Here is a 17,743-nt window from a genome sequence, read left to right as displayed (position 1 = left end):
TTGCCCACCCTGGGGTCTCAGCAGGCTGGGCAGCCCCCAGGGAAGGCACAAAGGGGCACGATCCCCCTTTCCCTATCCCCGGTCACACCTGCCCCTGGACCCCCAGCATGCATGTGCCGGGGGTGTCAGGCCACAGTCATCCAGCCCCCGTCACTGCCAGCTCTCAGAGCAACACTGGATCGGGAAATGGGACCACGGTGGTGCCCAGACAAAAAGGACTGGTGCTAAAGAGTCTTGGCGTGGAGGATGGACCTGGAGCCTGCGTAGGTGCACACGCGTGGGCACACATGTGTGTGTGTGTGCACGTGATCCCCACCAGGCTCTTTCTCTGCTGGGGAAGCAGGGCTCAGCAAGGTGGACATCTGGGTAGAAACAGGCATTGAGTTTATCCCAGGTCTGGCTGTCCCAGGTTTTGACTCCATCACAACTGTCCTAGGGACAGTCCTTGACTCAGGCAGCTTGAACGCCAGCTTGTCCTGCGAAAAAGCGTCCTTTTGGATATGTCGCAGGCACATGAAAGGGGACCATGGGCTTGGACCCAGGCTGTGGGACCCTAGGATAAAAGGTTTTGTCTCTAGAGAAAGCCGACAGCCCGTGCTTAGCCTCCTTGTCCCAGCGCTAGCCTCCTCCGCGTTAATATGCAAGACATCCCCCTGCTTTCTCTGCCATACAATATATCAGCTCGTTCGCTTCCCACTTTATCTGACATATGGCCCGTCGCGGCAGCCGCACGGCCCGAGCGCGGCCCAGGCTAATGCACAGCTGAGCGGTGATGAATGGGGAGCTGTGACAACGCGGCCATTTCTCTCCGCAACGTCTAGCCGTGCCTCGAGATGTCAGCCCGAGCGAGGGGAGGCAGGTGAAGCAGGGATGTCAGTGCAGCCGGCCCCAGCCCCCGGCCTGCTTTGCACACAGCTGAGTTTTCCACGTGAGCAGGTGGGGTCCTGCCCAGCCAGTCTGCCCCCAGGCTCCGTCCCGATACCCCCGGCCGAGGCTCCAGCACAGCCTTGCACAAGCTGACCCTGGCTGGGCATCTCCGGGAGCTGAGACCCCTCCACCCCCTGCAGCACCATGGCCCAGCGGCCCAGTCCGGGCAGGAGGGAGCTGCGAGGGTGGTGATGAAAGCGGGTGAAAAGGAGCCATGGCGCTGCCACAGCCTCGCGGGGATGAGCGGGATGACGTGATGCTGCAGAAACACCAAGGGCCAGGACACCCCTCGAGCCCCCTGCTACCCGCAGGTGCCGGGGACTCTGCAGACCAGCCCTGGACTCGCTGCTCCATGGGAATCCCGGAGGAGGAAAGCAAAGGATGGATCTGTGTGTGTCTGCGCACACGCAAGCATATGGGTGTGCACACGCAAGAGTGAATGTGAGCGCATGACCTACCCCCAGGCCGTGGGGTCATTGAAAGGACCGCATGGCGGGGGTTACGTCCTTTTCGCCTTGCACCTACCAAGACCCAAGGCCTCTCCCCGGTGCCAGGAGGAGGAAGCAGAAGGAAGGACAAGGTCCCCGTACCAGCCGTCCCCAGCACCTCTCACTTAAATGCTGCTACCCGGGACCAGCCCCATGGCCCCCGCTGCCTCTGCCCTAGCCCTTATCCACTCCCGCCGCCCTGCCAAGAGCCCCCAGCTCCGGCTGGCCACGTGCCCTTTCCTCCCCAGCCCGAGCACCCCACCGCAGGGCACGCCAGGGCCTTCGCCAGGAGGCAGGTGGGGGACGGGGAGACCGCGGGGCCCCGCCAAGGCATGTGCAGCCCACGGAGCTGGCAGGACAATGGAGGCCCGGGACAGATAATTAGTATCAGAAAGGAGATTTAGAGGATTAGGAATAAACAAAGGGAATCAATTATCTGATAGGAGGTTCAGTCAGCGCCGCACAATGGAATATAAATTACGGACGCCGGAGATCTCGGGCAGCCCAGATAGCAACAAAGCGAGACAAATCCCATTCCATCCCCACCCGCAAGGGAGCGGCGGCTCCCGATACAGCCCTAAGTACCGGGGAAGGCTGCGATACTTGATTTATCTCCCTGCGAGGGAACAAAACGCATCGTTACACCTCAGCGGGCGCTGGGAACGCTCCCCGGCAGCCCGCTACCTCCGCGCTCTTCACTGGGGGATGTGACAGCTCGCAGAGGGGGCAAGGGGGGCTTGAATTTACTGACCAGCATTGGGCACGGGCGAGACGAGTGCAGAGGAAGTCATTTGAGTGAATCTGATATCTTTTATTAAACCAACTTAGATAGTTGGAGAACAATTTTTAAGGAGGATTTTGGGTTCGAAAACCCTTCGTCAGGCTTCAAGGAACTTTGTCTGCCTATGTCCTTAGAGCAGCACGGCTACAATGAGGAAGTCTTTCGGTGCTAATAGAAATGCCATTGCAGAAGGCTGATTTAGGGCCCGGTAAAGGCTCACTGCTGGGAGCGAACAGACTGGGGTTGGGCCCGCTGCAAGGCTTCCTGCGTGCACGGGACCGGGAGCCTCCACCTCTTGCATTGCCAGGGTCAGCCCAGGAGCTGAAACGCCCTTGCTGCAGGGTCAGCGCTCGACGGCTCCTGGTGCTAACGATTTCACAGGGAGCTCTGGGCCTCCGGCTGTCGTGCCACAAAAAGCAGCGGGCTCGCACCACCAGGGTCCTGTGTTTGCATGTTGACGAGCTCTCGAACCCGGCGTGCGGGTGGAATAGCCCTGTCAGGCTGGGAGAACCGGGATGAGAAGACGAGGCGGAGAGGGAAACAGGTAACATCCCCCAGTACCTGAAGGATGGAGATGGACTGATCTTCTGTGGCTGCGGGGGCAAGAGGAGGAGCAAAGGTCTCAGATCGCAGCGGGGGGAATTTAGGCTGGAGGCGAGGAAGTGTGGCACTAGGAGGGTGGTGCAGCACTGCAGCAGGCTGCCAGAGAGGCTGAGGGTCTCCGTCCTTGGCTGTTTTTAAGAGCGATTTAGACAGACTTGCCCGGGCTGGCTCAGACAGGGATGATCCTGCCTGGAGCAGTGGCGGACTAGATGCCGCCTGAGCCCTGCCCGCCCGGCTGCTCTGTGATGCTCTGACCCTGAGAAGGGGCACGTCTACTACCAGCCTTTTCATATGAAAATCCCCGATCGCTGCTTTGTAGCTGGGCCGCTCTGGGAACGTGCCGGCGCAAGCTGCAGGACACGCAGAGGCTCTGAGCTATCATCCTGCCAAGCTACATCTAAGGGCAGCTTTCAGCTCTGCCTCTGGGACGCGATCCAGTTTCTCCGACCCGTAAAAAGCTGGTAATTAGCAAGCCTCTTTCTTCCCGTGAAGCAGATGTTGAGGAGGTGAGAAGGGGAGTGAGCCCTGAACTGCCGCCCCGCGCAGCTCGGCGAGGGCCTGGGAAGGGGCGCGGGGGAGCGTGCCCCCCCACTCAGTGCCCTTGGTGCTGCAGTCAATCAAGCCATTTCGCCGCTCCTCCCTTGCGCTGCTTTAATGGCGCAACCTCCACCCGTGCACTGAGTCCTGGGAGAGCTCCACGTCCCTCCTCAGCCCCTGCCAGGTGCCAGGGAACGGGCCCACGGCCCTGCTGACGGTGCCCGTCTGGTCCCAGGCTCCTCTGGCCCCTCCGTCTTCCTGGCTCCAGCAGCCTCCATCGTGCTTCCCTCCATGCTTAGGTCCTGCTCCCACCGCGGCAGCACCCCAGAGGCTGGAAATGCCCCGTGCACCCCAAGAGCCGGTCGGGGGGACAACAGGCAGAGCAGCAGCAGGCAGGGCAGGGAGCAGAAAGCAGAGCAGCAGGATCCAGGCATTTTGATTTCTCTCTGTGACCCCTTAGCAGCAGCCTCCTCTGCAGAGACTCTCAACTTTCATGGGCCGGACTCTAAGCTCCAGACCAATTTGTCCTGCTCTAACTCCTGCCTCAGATGCTAAGCTCCTCGCACGGCCGACTTTGGTACCTTGGATCTGGTCCCGGAGCCAGCACGGGCCCCAGCAAGACGAAAACCTCCCTTGACACTGCTGGGCAGCTGCCTGAACCGACAGCCGGATCTGGCGTGTGGCGCTTTGATTTTGCTCTCACCTGGGATGGGATTAGAGGGGAAAACATGGAATAATGGTCCAGTGTCCTTCAGCACGGCTTGGACCAGCGAGGACATTGGGTGCCGGCACTCAGGACTGGAGAGCGAGAGCTCTTTGCTTGCAGATGGCTGGAGACCCTTGGTGACACCCCAGGCTTTGACACAATTATCCCGGGTGCAGAGCAGCTGCCGAGCAGCCGGACGTTGGAGCACGGAGCTGGCGAGCGCCTGCCTCCCGCGGGGCCCTCCATCCTGATTCAAAGCCGTGCGGGCGGGTGGGGAGCTGTGGGCAGCACAACCCCCATCAAGGAAGGCACCTCCGTGCAATGCAGGACTCTGCTTCTTCGGGCCCATTTGTATTTCCCCGCAGCGGGGGCTGTGGCGGAGCCGGCCTGCCTCCCCTGCAGCGCGGCTGAGCAGCAGGATGCTCGGGCACAGGGTGGTGCAGTTCTGCGAAGCACCCGGGTCTCCCCAGGCTCCCCTCCCTTCCTCCGAGCCAGGGCCAGGCCTGAGGCAGGGCCAAAGGCTGGCGGACTGCCTCCCTACGTGGCCCCAGCACAGCTTTCCTCTGCGGACAAGGATGAGAACTGCGGGTTGGAGGCTTCTGGTGCAGGCACTGTCCAAGAGAGGCCAGCTCTGCAAATGCGCTCGGGCCATCAGGCAATCCACGGCACCGTCTGACGCCGGTTCCTTGCCAAAAGCCCCGGGCAGTAGGAAAGCTGCCATGGGCAAGCAGCTCCATGCAGACCCCGTGTTAGCAGGGCAGCATCGTGCCCCTCAGGAGAGGCGGCTGGCAAAGGATCCCTCCTCTCTTGCTGCCTGCGGGCGGACCTGGGGGATCCCAGGCAGCCCAGGACACCGGCAGTGCCCAACAGCCCCTTGCAGAACCGCAGCTGCGGGTGAGACAGAAGCAACGGGTCTTTCGGCGGGTGCTTGGACACGTCACGCAGCCCTCGGGGAGCAGGAGCCGCAATGAAACCTCGACTGCGAGCATCCCCGGGGTGCGCGTCGCATCCTGCCGCGCTCCATCCTCCTCGTCGACCTGATCCCTTCCTGCACCCTGTCGAGGCAGCTCGGCGCTGCCTGCTCTTCACAGCAGCCTCGGAGCATGCGCCGGGTGGAAGGAAAAGGAGCAGTGTGAGGGGCAGGGGCTCCACCTGCCGCCCCCCACCCCAGCCCAGCGTGGTCCCCCTCCCTGCTGCCCCTGGGCACCGTGCATGCGGCTGCGGCAGGGATCTGCGGTCATTTCATGCCACCTGCTGCCGCGACCTGATTGATTCTGCACTGCCTGGGTCCCGGTCCGGTGCCCCGGAGGCAGGGATCTGCGGTCATTTCATGCCACCTGATTGATTCTGCGCTGCCTGGGTCCCGGTCCGGTGCCCCGGGAGCCCACACGTGCTTGGCTTCTGAGTTAGACCAGATTTGACCTCGCTTAGACCCCAGAAGACGTCAGTTCGGGCCTTGCTAGTTTCTTTACGAAGGAGCACTGAGGCGCCCTATCAACCCAGCGCCCGTGGCTAGTTTGCTGAGACAGGACGAGCTGTCCCGCTGCAGTCGGCTGCACGACGCTGCTGCACACATGCGCGAGGAAGCCAGCAGCAGCCGGCCCACACTCTTAGACCAACACCTTGCCAGCAGTAAATGACCGGAGGAACAGGATAAACTCAAGTCCTGACCAGTGCAGAGCTGTTTCGGTGGCGCTGGCAGAGCCGATGGCCTTTCTCGGAGATAAAGGACTGCAAAGCTTCGCCGGTGGCAGAAAGAATCGCAGCTAAGCGTGTTTGCTGTGAAACGCGAGTGCCAGCACTGCGCTGCCGCCCCCACCTGAACCGAGTGAGGCCTGCCGGGGCCCTGGGCCAGCGGCTTCGAGATGCGGGGTGCACACGCAGGGCAGGGAGGGGAAATATTAATAGTTGCCCTCTTCCCTGCATCCAAACTCAGCCTGCTCGGGGGGCCTCTTCTTTATGAGTCATTAATTCCTAATCAAGAGAGAGCCTGCGATGGGCTTCGGATAGGAAGAGTTTATTGTATCAGAAACAATTCATGATCTAAATTACCCGCTATAAATCAGCTGCTGAAGTGTTGACATATCTTTAATAATGATAAATGAAGACTGGGCGGCCTCTGCTGAAGTTCATATTGCCAGCTTTGATTTATGAGCGTGCTGAGCTTGTGCGGGGACATCTGCCCGACCTGCGACCTTCCCCCAGACCTGGGCAGGCAGCACCCTCCCGCATGCCTGCCCCGGCTACATCCTTGCCCCAGGACTGGAGACCCCCAGCTCGGGGGCCGATAGCCGAGCCCCCTTGGCCTGGAGGAGGAGGGTGCACGAGTGAAAGGTGCTCACCCATGTCACAGCAGGCCCAGTTCTCAGCCCATCCTCCTGCTGACTGCGGAGGCTGGCAGCCTTCCTCCCCAGCCTCACAGCCAGTGTGGGAAGCTACGATGGGAAAGCCGGAGCTGCCTGCATGCACAGCCCGGCCCTGGCCCTCCCAACCACTGCAAGGCTAGCAGCGGGCAGCCTTGTCCAGACAGAGCCCACGGCGCAGTTTACACACGTTTACACGCCAGGACTGCTGGCATTGCAGTAGGATCCCTGCCGAGACAGGGCCGGGACGGCTGGGCCCTACACAGCCACTGGAGAGGCGCCCGGCCACTCAGGCAGCTGGGAAGTGGGGGCTCCTTGCCGTTCGACACGGGGAACGGCGGCAGAGAGGGGCCAGGCAGCAGGCACCTGCCCAGTTCAGCCAAGGGCTGCGGGTGCAAGGCCCTGCACGCGCAGCACGCGGGCACGACGTGCTTTGCACTTGGCTGTGGTTCCAGGGACACGTGCTGCTGGAGGCAGAGAGGAGCTGCTGCCTCCACGGAGCCAGTGCACACAAGGCCCTCAGCTGCTTGCCCCTCCGGGCAGCATGGGTTCATTACCCGGGCACAGCACGGTGTCCTCCTATCCTGGCCTCAAATTGGAAGCGCCGAGCAGCAGTGGCTCCCCGCTGCTCCCCAATTAGCCAGCACTTAAAGCAGCAGTTACAGGCTTCTCATTAGGGAGAAGCCACCCCCAGTGCCAGGCTAAACAGCAAATCACAGCTCAAACTGCTTTTCTCCCGCTAGGACACGGCCTCGGGGCAGGCAGGAAAGGGTCACGGTGGACAGCACAGGCAGACTGACCGGGCACCTCCGGGACTGCACAGAGCCACCCCTCTGCCCATGATAACGGGGCTCTGGCCCCAGTGACTGCACAGCACCAGCTCCCGTCACAGCCTGGCCCCGTCTCAGCTGGGATCCTCCTGCAATGCCAAGGAGGCACAGCCCCACTGCGCCGTGGGCTCCGGCTGCACAGAGGGACGCCAGGCTCAGCGGGTTTGGTGCCATGTCAAACAGCCCCCCCGCACTGACACTCGGGCCCAGCTACTTCCCCACTCCGGCCACCCCACGGCCTGTCCTTGCGTGTCTAGGCTCGGCTCTGGCTGCCTCTCCCCAGAGCCTGGCCCAGCCAAGCTCGCTGAATGGTGACCCGCTGCAGGCCGCTGCTAGTTGGTTTCTCAAATCTAGACGTGTCAGCTTCCCCGCCTCACTCCAAGTCTCCATCGCAATCCAGTCCTGCCAAGCCTTATGGAGCCCTGCAGGGCCAGTAGCCTTCAACGAGCCCCAGCGAGTAGGCAGAGGTAGCACCTGGCCCTGGCTATGCATGCAGGCAAGCTCTGCCGCTTGCTGTGCCATCAGCCCCTCGGCCTGGCTCGGTAACAGCGGCTTTGAGCAGGAGGTGGCTGATCCCCCCCCGTTGCCCCCTGCCTCTGCCTAGCTCCGGGTCCTCCCACCTCTTGGTGCTTGACCCCTGTGAATCCCAAAGCCAGTCCCTTCTCGTCTGAAGCTCTCGGCAGGCATCACCGGAGGGTCAGTAGCAGCATCACAGGCAGGGACACCGAGGCACAGAGAAAGAACGTGGCTTGGCTGTGGATGTGGCCTGGGGTGCCCGGGCTGTGGCAGGCACTTTTGGAGGAAAGAGGACCCATCCTGGGCTCCACGCTGCCTTTCAGAAAGTAATGAATAAAAGTTTCCTGGTCAGAAGCACAAGGCTGCTGCAGCCCGGCCACGGCCCTGATAGCTCCCCAGCTGACCGCAGAAAGTCATTAATTGCCAAGCAAGTAATTAGTGGCTACAAAATATGACCAATACAATTACCCTGAGCCTTTTCTCCCATTCCCTGAGCTGTGGTACCGCATCGCCCTGTAATTAGATGACAAACCTGACAGGCGGCGGCAGGGAAACAGCCCATCCCTGCACTCATTTAACTTTGCAGAGGCCCCCACTGTTCTGCACCAATAACTGCTAATCGAGTTATTTCTTCCACTATTAAAAGATGTTCTGCAGGTGATTTGCCCTTAACAGCATGGGGCCGTGGGCTGGCCAGTGGCCAAAAGGAGACGGCTCTGCCGCAGCTGACAAAGCCCCTGCACGGAGCAGGTCTCCGCATCAGGGAATGCCGTCCTCTTTGCTGCGTGGTCCGGCTGCAATAAGGCAAAGGCCCAGCACACAGCGCCCAGCACTACTGCGCCCACCAGCCCCGAGCTCAGCCTTTTATCTAGGTGCAGGGTGGCCCAGCTGGATGCTCTAGGCAAGGGACCGTGCTGCCCTGCATAAAACCAAGCCCTGGCTTCTCCGTGCTCCCGAGATGCTCGGAGAGCTCCGCAGGCTGCCAGCCTCTCCCCGACGTGAAGCATCCCTCCCCAGGCCCTGCTGCATTCCCTGCCTTCTCCTCCAAAGGTGCAACGTAACCAGGCCAGGACAAGACCATGGCTAGGCTTGCAGGGTCCTCAGGAAGTCACATCTCATCCTTGTCTGAACCACCCCAGGCCCGTGTCCGTCCAGCTTGCTCCTGAAAACCCCTCTGGCTGGGGTCCCACCAGTGCTTTCTCAAGACAGTAGCCACAGACAAGATCCTGTCTCCATGCTCCGTATAACCACCCTTCGGGTCTCTGAGGCCTGTTATCAAATCTCCCCACAGGCTTCTTTTCTCCAGGTTAACTAATCCCAGTTCTTTCAACCCTTCCTTGTAAATCAGGTTTCCCAGGTCTCGAATTGCTGTTGTCACTGTCTGATGGCCTTCCCAATCTGTCCACATCTTTCCTAAAGTGCAGGGCCCAAAACTGGACACGGGGGAAGCCTCAGGAGTGCCAACCAGAGCCGGAGAACCTTGATTTGCAAGTGATCTCCGTCCTGTTAATACAGCCCTGCGGGCTACGGGCCTTTTTTGCAACGAGGGCAGCCTGTTGGCTCATATTCAGCTTCCGTCCCCTGCAACTCCCAGCTTCTTCTCTGCGGGCTGGCAGCCCAGCAGCCCTCCCCCAGGCTGTATCTGCACTTGCAGTGTCCTGCCCCGCTTGTCCTTGCTGAAATCCATCCGATCGATCTGGGAACATGCTGCCACTATTGCAGTTTTGGCACTAAACTGAGCGTCTTTATGTCCCAGGAAAGGCCCCGGTGCCTCATTCAGATGCTCTGTGCTCGGTCACTGTCCCCGCCACGTCTGCGAGCAGCAGTGCAGCTCTGACTGCAGGGGAAAAGGCATCTGAAGACCTGGCTCAGTGGGAACGGATTGCCCTTGAAGTCTGCATTTGATGCAGGCGTCAAGATGCTCGGTTGGCTCCGTTCTGGGGTGAATGACTTGCTTTCCCCCTCTCCTCAGAGAAGGGACAATGGCACACACAATCTTCCTCATTCAGAGGGATGCTCGAGGGCCCCTTGTCCAAGCCAGAGGCAGACTGGAGAGCAGTTGTGATGCACGCAGCTCACGTGCATGGGGGAGGCCTGGCTCACCCTGTACTCACACCACCTCCGATGGGTGCAGCTCATTCAGATCCATGCCTTCCTGGCCAGAATTTGGCCCCAGATCCTCCTCCAAAGAGCAGCAGGACAGGTTGGCAGGCAGCAAATTAACACGTGAGCCCGTGGCTGCTGCTGTCTTGTTCCCAGCCTGGTCCTGTCATTCCCCGGATCCGCCGAGTCCCCAAAGGAACAAACACACTCCTCCTGACTCTGGATGACTTCAGAAAACTCCCATTATCCTCGGCTGCGGCTGCTGGAAGAACATCTGTCGCATGAAAGCCACTTTAATACGAATTAATTATGCTCCCCATGCTGTGAGAGTTTTTTCTTCTTATCGCCCAGTCAATAGCCCTGGTTTCAAAGGCAGGATGGCTTGTTCTATAATGCTTTATTTAAATGATTTACTGCAAGTGGCGAGAGACGGGCTGGCAGCCCTGGAGACTGGAGCGCTGCGCATCCAGAGAGCAGGAACGGCACGTGGAAACATAGCGTGAGCACTCTTCGCGTCTCCAGCACTCACATGGTCCCACCAGAGCTCACCTCTCCAAGCTGGAGGGCCCTTCCCCGGAGATGGAGGGAGGAACCCTGCCTTGAAAAGCTCCCAGCCGGGCCTCAGCCTCTCTGCTGAAGCTGCCAGGGCAGTGCAATGGGATGCAGTCGCTGCAACGGGATGCAAGTTGTTCTGCTGCAGAAGTGGCTCGGGGGGCTGCCTCCTTCCAACCAGGCTGCAGGCAGCTGGAGGCAACGACCAGCAGCACGGCAGGGCCAGAGTGAACCCTGCTGCTGATCTGAGCGCTTGACCCTAGTGACCCCTGAATCCAGCAACACAAGGCCAGGCACCGTGCTGGCTTTGCGATCACAACCCAGGCTGTGGGGAGGAAAGCCTGAGCCCCTGGCTGGCTCCACAGTGTGCATGGGTACCACATGGGCCCGTGCCTGCCATAGCTCCCTAGGGAAAGGGTGCCCATGCCTGGCAGGGCAAGACCCTCCCCAGAGACATGGGCTGAGCGCAAGGCCCCCGACAACCTGCTCCGACTGCAGGGGAGCACTGGCCCCGGGGAGCATCTCCATACGGGGGGGCACTTGAGGGTGGGAGGAGAAGCCCGTCAGCAGGGCTGCCTTCACTCAGCCTCTTGCCCCTCCAGCTTGGCAACCTCCCCCTGCAGAGGGGCCACCAGCTCCTGGGGTGGGGGGACCCCTGTAGACTGGGGAAGGCCCCCCCCCCCACCTGCCAGAGTTTGCAGAGAGCCTGCACCCATGGGGAAGGGGTTAACACAGACCATACCACCTGGGGAAAGGGGGGGTGAAGGGGAGCCCACCGTCCCCTACGTGCTGCATTGTGGGCGCGCGCCCGCCCGCCCACCCTCGTGGTTGGCAGCCAGGTGCGGCTCAGGCGGGCACAGTGGGCACAGTGGCAGCGCAGGCAGTAGGGGCGCAGCCGGGCGGAGCGTGCCCCGTCTACAGCCCGGGGGCCGGGGCCGACCTCAGCACGTGGCTGGAGCCAGGCTTCACCCCCGCTCCCCCCCGGGCAGCCGGGCCAGGCGTGTTTCAGCACCGCGGACAGCGCTGGCAGGGCCGCGCCACCACTCCCTGGGGTGCCCGCCTGACTCCTCACGCGTGGCAAAGACACAATCGCATCGTTTTTGCCAATGGCCTTGGGCCAAGTGGCTGGGAGGGACCTTACAGGTCATCCGCACAGGGGCGGGAAAGGGTGCTGGGATCAAGCGATCATGGTGAGAGGCGTCGAAGTGTTTTTGGGGGGTCCCTCGTCCACCCAGGTGTGCAGCCCGGAGGTTGGAATCAGCCCTAAAAGCCACGACCGCAAGGAGCAGGGATGTCCGTGCCCCTCAGCTGGCTCGAGCTGTGGGAACAGGATCCAATTTACAAAAAAAACCCAACACCGGGGGGAACCCACTCAGGCTTTCTTCCCTGTGCAAGACTCTGGTCTCTGCCCCAAACTTTAGGCCTTTGTGTAGTGCCAGCCGAGCTGTGCGGGGCAGCTTCTGCAGGACCAGGGGCCCACAAGAAACCCTGCCTGGTTGCAGCCGAGCTCTGACCCCAGGATAGTGCAGCTGATCCTGCCAACAATAACATCCTTCCACGTGCTGGGCCCTGCCCCTTCTGTAGCACGCTCCTGGGGCCATTTAATTAGCAAGTAATTATTTGGGTAGACTGCTACTGAGAAAATGCATCCACTGCTAATCTATGGCTAGCGATACCCCAAAGGCCCCCCACTTGTGGGTAGTTACAGCCATCTCCACCTACCTGAGTGACAAAGAAGAGGTCCATCGTTAGGATAGACCCAGGTTCAAATGTTCCTACTGTAGAGGGTCTCCCTCCCAAACCCAAGGCACCGCTGCCCTCGAGACCTCGAGGTAGTGGGTCCCTCACCGCAGGCAGAAGGACTAGAAGTCACTGCCAGGCCCAGCGCTGCGTGGGAAGCTGAAGGCAGGCCGGGTCTGAACACAGGCGTGTGGTTGCCTTCTGCTACAGGAGTCCTGGTGCTGTCGTGGTACCCGTCCAAAAGCCTGGTGCCGTTCATCCTGGATGCCGTGCACCGATACGCTATAAAGGTAGGGCTTCTCCTGCCTGTTGCTGGAAGCGATTAAACAAATTGCTCAAATGCCTGCGGTGCTTCTGCTGCCAGCTCAGCAGCTCTTTACCTGCTTGCTGCATGAGGCAGCGAGGGATTCTGTTTTGCAGCCATCGAGCACAAGCAGGAGCCCTGTGGGTGCGATTACAGCTTAGGTCTCACCAACATGAAAGCTGAGAGCCTGTTTTGTCCTGGCTCCAAAGGGTGGGCTGGGTGCGAGATGTGCTGTGCTGTTAGCCTGGTGCCTAGGAGGGGGCTGCCAAGAGCTTCCAGCTGCTCCATGAGAGATGGGCAGGGGGACCTCTTCAAAAGGCCTGGGCACTGCTGGCCTGTCCCTGGAGCCCACCCTCCTGCAGAGCTGTGAGCTAACTCTCTCTGACTTGTTTCGAAGGTGACCTTCCACATCCAGCCGTACAAGGGGCGGGATGACCACACTGTGCACGAGAACATCAAATACATCCTGGACAAGTAAGTGCCGCCTTGCCGAACACCAGTGCAGCTCTGCGCTGATGTGTGGAGCCAAGGGATAGACCTCCGGGGTTTATGCACCAGGTGCTTCACCAAGCTGGAGAAACCTGGCCGCAGTTATGCTGCTGCTGCTGCAACTGCCACCTCCACGCCCAGACCACAGGCGAGCAGTTTTCTGCAGCTTTGCACCAAAATGCTCAAATTCTCCCCTATTCTTTCCTTTCTGACCTGCCCCTTAGTCAGTTATGCTGCAGGGCAGAGGGGTTCAGTAGAATCAAACCCAGAAACACAGCAAAGCAGAAAGCCACAATGACAGACAGTCCCTTAAGTGCTAATCTGCAAGCCCCAGAGGTTTAGTCTTTTCCCGATTGAGTACTCCGCATCTCTTCTATTAACCTAAGACCCAGAAACAGAGGCCAGCTGCAGAGATCAGAGCCAGCTTGGAGTTCAATGCTGGGGGACAAATTAGCAATGCAGGGAGGAAACACGCTACACATCTTACACTCCCCCCCAAAGCATTTGTTACGCCCGAGTCAGAGACGGGCTCCCAGGCTAGATGGACTGTTGGCCTGACCCAGTGTCAGTACTGACATGGCTTGTGCGCGCTCTCTCCCCATCTCTAGCTACGGCTCACATGGCGCTTTCTACAAGTACAAGACGAGCACTGGCAGGAGCCTGCCCCTGTTCTACGTCTACGACTCTTACCTGACGCCCGCCGAGTCCTGGGCCAACCTGCTCACCCCGACGGGCTCCCACTCTGGCCGCAACACCCCTTACAACGGCTTGTTCATAGAGCTGCTGGTGGAGGAGGGGCACAAGCACGACATCCTCTCTGCCGGCTATGAAGGCATGTACACATACTTCACATCCAATGGCTTTTCCTTCGGCTCCTCCCACCGAAACTGGAAAGCGATCAAGGCTTTCTGCGACTCCAGCAACCTCATGTTCATCCCCAGCGTTGGGCCTGGCTACATCAACACTACCACCCGCCCCGGAAAGCCACCACACACAGAACCGCATCAACGGGAAATACTACGAGACAGCCCTGCAGGCCGCCTTCAGGTGAGGCCAGAGATAGTCTCCATCACGTCCTTCAACGAGTGGCATGAAGGCACCCAGATCGAGAAAGCTGTGCCCAAGACAGCGACGCACCTGTACCTGGACTACCAGCTGCACCAGCCCAACATGTACCTGGAGCCGACCCGCCGGTGGGCAGAACATTTCAGCAAGAAGGAGCAGTGGCTGATGTGACTGCTGTGCACAGGTGGCTTCTGGTCTTTACCTTACTGAAAGGTCAGGTTAAGTCTGCTCTGGGATCCAGTGCTCCAGGGGAAGCTTGAGAAAGCAGCTAGAGCCTCCGAGTCTGCGTAGAGCTGTTAGCTTGTCCAGGTGCTGTAACAGTGTCCTCCATGAACTGCCCCTACACTTGAAGTCACAGGAAGGTTGAACGAGCAGAGGGATCTCCACGGAGCAGTCTGTTCCGCTGCAGGTTAGCACAGTAACCTCTTCAATGCCCTCCTGGGGTCTGAACCGGGCTGTTACAGAGCAGGGCAGAGGCCTCAGCCTTTCCTCCGGTGCATTTGTTTTGTGGCGTTTTACGCATTTGCTGGGCTCCCACCCCCGGCATGCATTCTACTTTATGCCCTCAGCCAGTTGCCTGCAGCAACCATGTACCCTTTCCCCCCCCACTAATGCTCTGATAATGCATCTCCCTTATCAGCTTACTGTAGAACAGAATAACTCTTCCTCTCCAGTAAACCCTTCCAAGGAAACTAAACCACGCAGTTAAAAACCTTTGCTTCAGGGCAAGCATGTTTTATACCAAGGGCTCCGCTTTGGGTGCCTTCCCTGTAATCCGCTGTACGCAAGCCACTAGGTGCGGCTAAAGCTGGAATGCTGGTGACCATTTAACCTGTAACGTGTACGGGAAACCAATGAAATGCAACCGTCTGTACTAAAAGTTTGCAACTGACTGCTTCGTGTGTGTGTTCAAAGTTCACACCTGGGTTTATTCTCTCCTCTAGAGAGAAGAGCAAACACTTGCAATAACATTGCCATTGTGTTCTCCCACAACAAGGTTTGATTTGTGGGATCTTTTTGTAACAGGAGAATGCTCAGGCCCTCTAAATCTGTTCGTACTCGTCTTTCTATCAATAAAAAGTGGCAGCTCCAGACTGAGTTGGTGCCATTAGGCTCTCCGACTACTACTGTTCGATTTACATGCCTTCTAAACCTCTGGAAGGAGTTAGCATCTGGATATTTTTTGTCATGATTAAAGACTGAAAGCATCATCTACTCCCGTGGCTCTCAACCTGTTTTAGACACCAAACATGCCTCAGAAAATGGAAGGTCTTGGAGCTCTCGGTTCTCTGACTACAGAAAAACAGAGCAATTTTTCTGTTTCAAAGAACTCCAAAGCCCACAGCCGGTCAGGATGTTTCTGACACTGGCTTCCTACTGGAAATCCATTTATCTTGCGAGTCACGTGTAGGTGACTGCACACCTAACAGTGCTGACATGGTGCTGCTGCAGTTGGGAATCATTGATTTGGTTGGCAGGAAAGAGCATGCGAGTGCAAGAGAATCTAGTCTTGTCACCGTATTTTGTGCACAGCAGCCAAACGCATCCACTGACAGGGGTAAGCAATGATCCTCTTCTGTCAGCCAGACTGTAAAGAACTTCTTTGACTCAAAAGAGCATCTAGGCTCTGCAGGCATTGCTGCTGGGGTTTTGGCATTACTCTGCACAGCAGCACCCAGTTTAGCCCCCAGAAAAAATGAAAGGGCACCAATGGCCAGAAGCAAGCTCTTATGCACAAAACAGTTCATTTCAGAGGTCAAAGCATCTTAAAAAATAACTATTTACAGCCAAATTAAATAGAAAGATTGATCCATGGTACTAATAAGCAATACCCCCAAGAACAGACTAATGACACTCTAGCGATCCCACTATAAATACTGAATGAAAGCTGCCTATTCTCTTCCTGTTACATCCATCTTAATCCACTGAGCTTGTTCACTGCCCTACAGATAGAGTTCAGACTGCAGTTGTTCTAAGAAAGGAAGCCAACAGTCCGTAAGGGATAGAGTCTAATATCTGCAGCTCAGGAAACTTCTGAAACGTCTCCCCAGCACAGGAATTAACTCTTGCTCAAAGAGGTACCTTCCAAAATGGATCTTCTTATGGTGCATAAAGTGCAGCAGAAGTTTGTCCTGCTCATCTCCATTGGAAAGAGCAGGGTTTGGCTGGACTTTATGCAGAACATGGCATCCCGAGACACTGCTTCAGTCTAAAAAACCCCCACTGCTTCACACAGACACCTGCCAACCTGGTGGAGTAAAAGGTTCTCTCTACAAGAGATCTGAACAGGGGTGGATCGGCCGCTTCAAAGCCAGAGGAGATGCAGCTGTGCAGTCCTGATATTCACAGGAACTAAATGAAGAGCCTTGAAAAACCACGGGATGTTGCTAACAAGGCTCCGGTCAGTGTCACAGCCCATCGACACGTTGTGAGTCTTGCGTTCAGGGTTTTTTTCCTTTTTATTTCAAAGCTGAAATGTCTCTCCAATTTGGGCAAACACATCCATCTGCACAAGGGTGCTTGGAGATATTACAATAGTCCAAGGGAGATGACACAAACCCTGGTTTGGTTCCTTACCAAAGTCCAGCAGACCAAGTGCCAGCATGCAGGCACCCAGCCACCGGCACTCTTGTGTAATGAGCTCGGACAGGAAGATGATGGGCCTTATTAAACAAGGCCATGACACTGGACGCCTGAGGACACAGGCACACGGTGCCCAGCTTTCCCGACCCTGCAGGGCTCCGGCAGAGTTCAGTTTCTCAAGAAGGTTCTGACGTCAAGCCGTACTTCTGCTTCAGGATTTCGACTGTAGGACCCAGAGCACTGCAGAAAGAAAGGCAGGGGGAGTGAAGACCAGAAAGGAGCTACGCTTCTCAGTGGGAAAAGCGTTTCCCTTGGGATGCAGGTGAGCACTCCAAGGGTGGGAGAATGCAAGGACAAGCTGAGCAGTCGCCTTCAGCTTGCAGCAGGAGAGAGGGACGGTACTGTACTTTTCAGAACTTGCAAAAACAAAAGTTAGCAAGTCCTCCCCTTCCGAGCCCAGCACCTAAGTGGGTTCTCCACATTTAGGGGCTGCAGATACAGACAGTTAAAGAAGCCTTTTTCTATGGACACAATCTGCGCTAATGCACTGTAAAGAACTCAGGAAAACAAGCCCACCCTTAAGCACGTTTGTATTTCACCTAAAGCACAAACTGCAGCCACACTCAGCAAAGGGGCTTACCAGCCTGGCCGAATAATAGTGTATTTCCCAGACACAGACAAATCGACCACCGTTGATCCCAGACGACATTCTGGACTCTGAGTGTCTCCAATCGGACCGCCGTCAATGACCAAGGATAGCTGAGGCCAAAGGTCTTGGAATTCCTGAGAGAAGGAACAAAAACCACGTTCAACATCCAAAACTCATGACGGCCTCTTGACTTAGTTTTTAAGGGAACTCCATGAGCCAGGTGAGTTTCTAGCATTAGCCGAGGAAATGTCATTGCTTTGCTTCCGAGCAGAACTCCATAACCAGACACTTGAGAACCCGTGTGCACGCGTGTTGTGAAATGAAGGAAACCTTTATGGCTGGCCAGGGTTGGGACCTTTTGCCAGAAGCAGTGCTGCGGCAGAAGTGGCTTTGAGTGTCCATTAAACCTTAAAATGTTGTCCACATTCACGAGCGACTCGTGCCTCCTGAGTCTGGGGAGGCACCCGCAGAAACTGCCAGTGGCAGGCGGCCCGTCCGGGGGGGGGG

The 17,743-nt window shown here is 57.9% G+C and overlaps 2 protein-coding genes across 2 annotated transcripts in view; one reads left to right on the top strand and one right to left on the bottom strand.

The window, feature by feature from the left end:
- The first annotated feature begins 1,141 nt into the window (after positions 1-1,141).
- MANEAL (mannosidase endo-alpha like) lies at positions 1,142-14,223 on the top strand. The gene is given in 6 exon segments (XM_006039481.2): positions 1,142-1,238; positions 12,357-12,436; positions 12,848-12,924; positions 13,548-13,916; positions 13,918-13,982; positions 13,985-14,223. Coding segments are annotated over 6 exon segments (879 nt in total). The 3' UTR covers positions 14,176-14,223.
- A 1,523-nt stretch (positions 14,224-15,746) lies between these two features.
- Positions 15,747-17,743, bottom strand: part of YRDC (yrdC N6-threonylcarbamoyltransferase domain containing) — a gene marked incomplete at its 5' end in the record, with an annotated part of 3,666 nt that continues 1,669 nt past the window's right edge. Inside the window, 2 exons of the mRNA XM_006031937.3 lie at positions 15,747-16,827; positions 17,228-17,370. Coding sequence (XP_006031999.1) covers positions 16,764-16,827; positions 17,228-17,370 — 207 coding nt within the window. The remainder of the gene's footprint in view (positions 16,828-17,227; positions 17,371-17,743) is intronic.

Source organism: Alligator sinensis, unplaced genomic scaffold (genome assembly GCF_000455745.1).
Source record: "Alligator sinensis unplaced genomic scaffold, ASM45574v1 scaffold1123_1, whole genome shotgun sequence".
Taxonomy (NCBI): Eukaryota; Metazoa; Chordata; order Crocodylia; family Alligatoridae; genus Alligator; species Alligator sinensis.
This window is presented reverse-complemented; position numbering and strand designations above follow the sequence as displayed.